Source organism: Orycteropus afer, unplaced genomic scaffold (genome assembly GCF_000298275.1).
Source record: "Orycteropus afer afer isolate SDZICR_OR568_19922 unplaced genomic scaffold, OryAfe1.0 scaffold00177, whole genome shotgun sequence".
NCBI classification, from domain to species: Eukaryota; Metazoa; Chordata; class Mammalia; order Tubulidentata; family Orycteropodidae; genus Orycteropus; species Orycteropus afer.
The window spans coordinates 4,748,394-4,755,748 of record NW_006921764.1 but is presented as its reverse complement, the minus strand read 5'-3'; the positions used below and the strand labels follow the sequence as shown (position 1 = coordinate 4,755,748).

Below are 7,355 nucleotides of genomic sequence, written 5' to 3'. Positions count from 1 at the left end.
TAATAAAACAGGTACATCTAATTTAACAAATATGAATAAATTGCTTAACTTATTGCTTAAGAAAAACAATCATCTGATATAATTTGGTACGTCTATCAGTATATAACAGAATCCTGGTGGTGCAGTGGTTAAGTGCTGAGCTACTAACTAAAAGGTTGGCAGTTCGAACCCACCAGTGTCTCCACAGGAGAAAAGACCTGGTGATCTGCTGTCTTAAAGATTGGAGCCTAAGAGACCATTTGTGGCAAGTGGTTAAACAAATGAGTTGTGCAGATGGTTAAGCACTGGCCTGCTAACCACAAGGTTGGTGTTAACCCACCTAGACACACCTCAGAAGACAAGCCTGGTGGTCTGCTTCTCAAAGGTCACAGCCTTGAAAACTCTACGGAGCAGTTCTCCTCGGCACGTTTGGGGCTGCCATGAGTTGGAATGTGCTCTGCAGCAACTGACAACATCATCATCACTATATAAAAAGGACATCTGTGTTGACTATGGTTTTTACTTTTCTTTTTGTAACATTTCATTTGAAATTGTTTTTTCTAGATCCCGTGGACAAAACTGAAAACGCACCCCATCTGTTTGGTGAGTTTTGAAATCGCTCAAGAAGTAAACATTTATATACACGTATATCTAACTCATCTATTTTATTAGCTTTTATATTAATTTGCGTTCATTTTATTTTGATGGGACTTAGATTTCTTAGTTCTTTAATGAGAAGTTTGAATTTTAAAATGAGAAAGTGTAAGTTTTTCAGGACTAGAAGAGTATGTTACAAGTTGTTATATTTCATTGCATCGTGTAGCTCTTTACCATAAAATTCTTCCTTTTAATATCATTTGATGCAGACTTTTTAGCTTTACTGATTTAGTAAATTAAATAATGTGTTCTTTAACATACTTTGCTTTTTAAGGAAAATGGAAGAAAATTGATCACTTGTTTATTTATTTATTCCTTCCACCAAACTTACTGAGTGCCTGCTTTGTGCCCTGAGGGAATTTATATTTTTATATTTTAATTAAAGAGACTGGCAGTCATTAAGTAAGTAAAACAAATTAATTAAAAAATAATAAGAAAGGCTATAAATAAAATCAGGAATGAAGAAAGACTGAAGTTGTGTTAGTGATAGCTACTATCTTAATCACCTAAAACCAAACACTCAGTGCCATCAAGTTAATCACCACTCATAGTGACCCCTCCTTGGGTTGCCGAGGCAGTATCTCTATGGAAGTAGATCGCTCAATCTTCCTTCTGAGGAGCAGCTGGTGGGTTTGACCTGCCAGCCTTCTGGTTAGCAGTCAAATGCCTTAGGCACCATGCCACCAGACCGTCCTCTTAGTTACCTAGTGCTCCCTTAAACAAATACCACAAGTTAGTGGTTTTAAAGAATAGAAATTTATTTTTTCACAGTTCTTCAGGCTAAAAGTCCAAATCAGGGTCTCAGCTGTGTAGATTCTTTCCCTGTCGGTAGCCCCAGGTATTTCTTGGTTCCTTGGCATCTTCACATAGCGGCCCCCTTCATGTATGTATGTACGTGTGTGTGTATCTAATTTGTTGTGTGTGTATGTATCTAATTTGTTCTTTTTATAATTCAGAAGTGATTAGGTTTAGAACTTACTCTCCTCAGGATGATTTAATTAACAACAAAATCCTATTTCCAAACAGGATTACATCCATAGGTATAGGGGTTAGAATTCAGACTTATATTTTTGGGAATACAGTTCAATCCATTACAGCTACTAGGAACTTTTGGTTTTTCTTCAAGAAAAAAAATGTTCCCCTGAGAAAAGAGCTTTTTTGATTAAGTGAGTATTTATTTTGTCATTATTTCCTGCTTATTTCATATTTTTCATAGTGATATCTCATCTCAGGACTTAGATTGTGATAAGCCTTGGTCCACTCAAGTTTATGTCTTAATATATAATCTTAATTATCATTTAATAGTGTAGCAAGTTCTGGGATTGAAGATTACACCCTAAAATCTGATGATTCTAGCATTATATGGCTACTTCTTAGGTTTTTTTGTTTTTGTTTCACACTTCTGTGTTATACAGAGCTTTTCCACTAGACAGTAAGTGCCTCGTGGAAGGACAGAGCACTTTATTTTCATTTTTAGCATTTATCTTTCAGATCTTTACAGAGACACTTAAATGACTCTGCTCACTTACTGTTTACTTCTAAAGAAAGGAAACAGAAAATAGTCTTAAGTATTACTTTCATGATATACATAAAGTAACATATCTAATTAATTATTGATATTTTTATGCATATTTATTAGTCCCTGGATAAAGTAATAATGGAAATGAGTACATGTGAAGAACCTCGAGCACCTAATGGCCCGTCACCGATTGCAACTGCTTCAGGACAAAGGTAAACTACTTCCATTAATCTCTAATACTGACAATGGGAATGTTTTTCTGTGGTCAGCTGTGTTTCCTGCAGCTGTAGGACATAAATAAAATAAAAGCCCCTAAATTCAAAAAACTTTTGTTTTATTTTTTTTTGCATAACAAAATAGAAGTTTATTTCTTACATAAAGCCAATCTTTAGCTGAGAATAGAGGCTAAGGGGTTAAAGCTCTTTCCAGAGGGTCATGGTCTCTGCCACCTTCGACCTGGAGCCTCCAAGATGGTCTTAGGTTTTGACCCTAGCTAGCAAATGGTATAAGAGAGAGAAGAAGACCTGTAGGAGGTTTTTATGGTTCAGGCCTAAAAGTGGGCACATCAGTCCATCACACCTAACTGCAAGAAAGACTGAAAAATACATTGTTCTTCCAGCCTCCAATCTCTCTCCTTTAATCTTCCTCTGCAGTGTATTTGATTACCTAACAGGCATTCCTCTGTGTAAGCCCTTTGCCTGGTCTGTGAGGCCGTTCATATCTGTCTCCTGCCAACTGTCTTCATTTATTGCCCTCTCCTGCGTATCAGTGTGTCACAAAGACGTCCTATTCCCTAGAGGCACTGTACCTTCTTGTATCTCTATGTCAGGGCCAACAAACATTATCTGTAAAGAGCTAACTAGTAAATATTTTAGACTTTGCAATTCATAGAGTCTTGGCAACAATTACTCAACTCTGCTTTTGAAGTGTGAAACAGCGTAGATAATAAGTAAACAAATGGACATGACTATCTTTCAGTGAAACTTTATTTATAAAAACAAATGGGGGATGGATTTGGTCTATGAGCTTTAGTTTGCTGACCTCTGCTCCTTTTTAATTTTTGATGAAAATATACACAATAAAACATACACTTGTTCAACAGTTTTTATACATACAGTTCATTCACTGTGGTTACATTCTTCACATTGTGTCCCCATTCCTCACCATCTCTGTGCTTTAGAATTCTCATTTTAGTCTCATCTAGGTAATTCTTTAGCAGGGTACATTTCTTAAGACAGACATAATTTATTGTTGTTCAGTTTAAGAATGATTTCATGGAATAGTTTCAGCTCAAGATTCAAAAGTTATTTCTAGGCAATAGGTTTGGGTACCATCAAATATAATTCTAGTTTTATAAGTTGCAAAAATAGCAGATTTGAGTTTTAGTTTCTCTTACTCAGCTTGCTTTCCTTGATCTTAAGCACTATCGATTAACCAATGTCCAGTACAGCAGAAAATGGAAGCAGAAGAGCTTAGGCATTCTTTAAATCAATCTCTAAGTAGTATCTGTGCTTCAGTGGAGCTTTTGTGATTCTTAAGAATGAAGTTTGTGTCTTAATAGTTACAGACCTTTTGGATTACTCTGAGATAATAAAATATAAAATGTTCTCACTTTACGCAATAGATATATACAGATTAGATTGTTGTTGTTGTTGTTTTGCCGTCGAGTCGGCCCCGACTCATAGCGACCCCTCCTTGGGTTTCCGAGGCAGTATCACTACGGAAGTAGGATTGCCCAACCTTCCTTCCGAGGAGTGGCTGGTGGGTTTGAACCGCCAGCCTTCTGGTGAGCAGTCAAGTGCCTTAGGCACTATGCATTAGGACAGATAAAAATCATATGCTACTAAATAGAGGCTTCTATGGAGCTGTTTCATAAAGTCTTCTTGAAAAGTTCAAATAGCCCTTTAAAAATAGTCTTTTATAAGATTTGGCTGGTTTTGAATTCAATAAATTATTTCCTTAAAACAGGATTTCTGTATTATTTTTGGATTGGCAGCTATTCACAGAAGAATGTCCACATAGCTCTTAATGTAATTGGTGCTTCCTCAATTGCACAACATGGCAGACTCGAACATTTGTAGTGTTCTAGGTGCTGTATGGTGTAGTGAGTAAGACATTTGGTTGCTAACCAGAAGGTCAGTGGTTCAAACCACCAGCTGCTCCATGGTAGGAAGATAAGGCAATCTACTTCTGTAAAGATTTACAGCGTTGGAAACTCAATGGGAGTCACTATGAGTTAGAATTGACTTGATGGCAGTGGCTTTGTTTTTGGGGTCACAGTGAGTCAGAAATGACTCAGTAGCAATGAGTGGGTTTTTTTTGGGGGGTGCTGTGTAAACAATAAAACTCTTCTTGGGAATGAATACACATACTCACACTTTTCTTCTTGTTCACAAAGATTGAACTCCTTGTTCATAAAGATTGGTGCAGTCAATGAGAATGCCTGCAGTCTCTGATCAATGACTTTCTACATGGGAATCTAATGGTGATCCATTTCATTGCTGGAAATTGACTGAATACCAGGTTTATTAGATGTACCATTTATATTTGGACTGCAGGTAGCAGTGACTGGGAAAAGAGCTTTCAGGTGAACTCCTTTGTATTTTCAACATCCAGCAGTTTGATTTTTAGATTTAGATTATGATTCCAGGTTTGAGAGCATAGATTGGAGCCTTTGGTCTTTAGGTTGGTTAAATAAAGTAGACATACTTTTAAGATTAATTAAAAATGAAAAGAAAATCAGGGAAATTGATATTAAAGAAAGATATTATTTTAAGTTGTGGCAGAAATGAACCATTTTATCAATATAGGCAAAATGGTAAATAACCATTTACCAACTAAATTTATCAATATAGTTGGTCATAGTCATACTGATTCGTGTTTTTATAGTAGCAAGAGTTTATAATTTTGGCTTTGTGATCATATGATGATAATCCTTGTATTATGAAATGACAGTGTGGTTAGTCTATTTCAGTGTTTTCCAGACTTGCTTAGTCATTAACAGTCATTGAGGATACTTATTAAATCCACAGATTGTTTTAGGCTCCTTCTCTTGAAGTTATGATTCAGTAGGGTTGGAATATGGATCAAGAATAAGGTTTTTTTTTAATTGTGATTTGGATGAAAGTTCACAGAGTAAATTCACTTCTCATGCAGCAGTTCACATACACTTTTTCTCATGACATTGACTACAATCTCCCACAATGCAAAAGCTCTCCTCCTTCTTCCTCCCCATAGTTACCTCTTCCCTGTGTCCTTCCCTCCATGTACTCCTGCCCCCTGAGCTATGTCCCAGTGCATACACAGCCTTTCTATTCTTCCATGATTGTTCTCTCCAAGGAGTGTGTCTACCTAGTGTAAATGTTTACCTCATTTGTCTGTCTTTTGTTTGTCTGGAAGCAACAGGTGTGGGGTTCAATTCCAGACCTGAAGGGCAGCTAGGGGCCATAGTCTCAGTGGTTCCATCAGGCTCTATCGGATCAGCAAACCTAGTCCCTTTTTTTTTTCCCCAATGATTTTGAGTTTTGTTCCACATTGTTCTCCCACTCTATCCAGGATCTCCTACATAGAGCCCCTCTGAGTGGTTGACAGTGGTAGCCAGGCACCATCTCCTTCTTCTGGTCTCATAGTCGTATAGGCTGAGGATCGCATGAGGTACCAGTCCCTTGGACTAATTGTTTCCACGAATCTTTGGTTTTCATCATTCTTCTTTGCTTTGAATGAGGAGAGACCCATTGTTGCATCTAGATGTCTGCTTGCAAGCTTTTAAGATCCCAGTTGCTGCTCCCCAAAAGTAGGAGGTGGAACAGTGTTCTGTGTAGTATGTTATGTCAACTGAGAATTCTTACAGAACATACCAGTACACTTGTAGAAACATTGTCTGCCAACCCTATACATGGTCTTGGGCACACTCCCCACTGCATAGACATATCTAATTGTTCAGCCTGTCCACCCATCTATCTACCCATATATCCATGTTTGCCTTCACTGACAATGCAGTACTGTATGTGCAAAAGGATTCATCTTTGTTGTCTATACCTACCATGTACCTCTCTGTGTCTTCTAATCCTCAATGTCACCATGTTGATCACTTCCATTTGGTACATTGCCCTTCTCTTCACCCAAATCAGTACTTGTCTCTACCTATCTAACAATTTTCCCTCCCCCCCTCCCACCCCGGTAACTGACAAAGAAAAATTCCTTCTGTATATAAACCTTTCCTTGACTTTTTACAATAATGGACTAATACAATATTTGCCCTTCTGTGATTGACTTATTTCACTCAGCATAATCTCTTCCAAGTTCATCCATGTTATGTGGTGTTTTGCATATTCTACATTATTCTTTAGGGTTGCATAGTATTCCATGTTGTATATGTACCATAGTTTGGTTATCCATTCTTCAGTTGATGGATACCTAGGTTGTTTCCATCTTTTGGCTATTGTAAATAGTGCTGCAATGAACATGGGTGTGCATATGTCTGTTCTTGTCCTGGCTCTCTCTTTAGGATATATACTTAGTGATGGAATAGCTGGGTCAAATGGTATTTCTAATTCCAACTTTTTAAGGAATCACCATACTGCTTTCCACAGTGGTTGTACCGTTTTACAGTCACATCAGCAGTGTATGAGAGTCCCAGTCTCTCTGCATCCTCACCAGCATTTTCTGTCTTGTTGAACTTTGCTGTTAATGCTGGGGCAAGATGGTGTCTCATTGTTTTGATTTGCATCTCTCTAATGGCCAATGATTGTGAGCATTTCTTCATATGTTTGTGGGCCACCTGAATATCCTCTTTGGTGAAGTGTCTATTCATGTCTTCTGCCCACTTTTTAATTGGATTGTTTGTCTTTTTGTTGTTGCGGTGTTGGAATTTTCTATAAATTCGAGAAATCAGTCCCTTGTCAGAATGTCATTGCCAAATATTTCTTCCCGATATGTAGGTTTTCCTTTTACTCTTTTGGAGAAGTCTTTGGAAGCACATAAAGATTAATTTTGAGAAGATCCCATTCATCTAGTTTCTCTTCTGCTGTTTGTGCATTTTGGATTATGCTTAATAGTCTATTTGTGCCATATATTAAAACCAAACCAAACTCACTGCCATCGAGTAGTATCTGACTCATAGCGACCCCTCCTTGGGTTTCTGAGGCAGTATCACTACAGAAGTAGATTGCCCAACCTTCCTTCTGAGGAGTGGCTGGTG

The 7,355-nt window shown here is 37.6% G+C and overlaps 1 protein-coding gene across 1 annotated transcript in view; it reads left to right on the top strand.

Moving 5' to 3' along the window:
* Nucleotides 1-7,355, top strand: part of UHRF1BP1L (UHRF1 binding protein 1 like) — a 91,411-nt gene that overhangs the window by 3,626 nt on the left and 80,430 nt on the right. Inside the window, exons 3-4 of the mRNA XM_042781821.1 lie at nucleotides 544-582; nucleotides 2,276-2,367. Coding sequence (XP_042637755.1) covers nucleotides 544-582; nucleotides 2,276-2,367 — 131 coding nt within the window. The remainder of the gene's footprint in view (nucleotides 1-543; nucleotides 583-2,275; nucleotides 2,368-7,355) is intronic.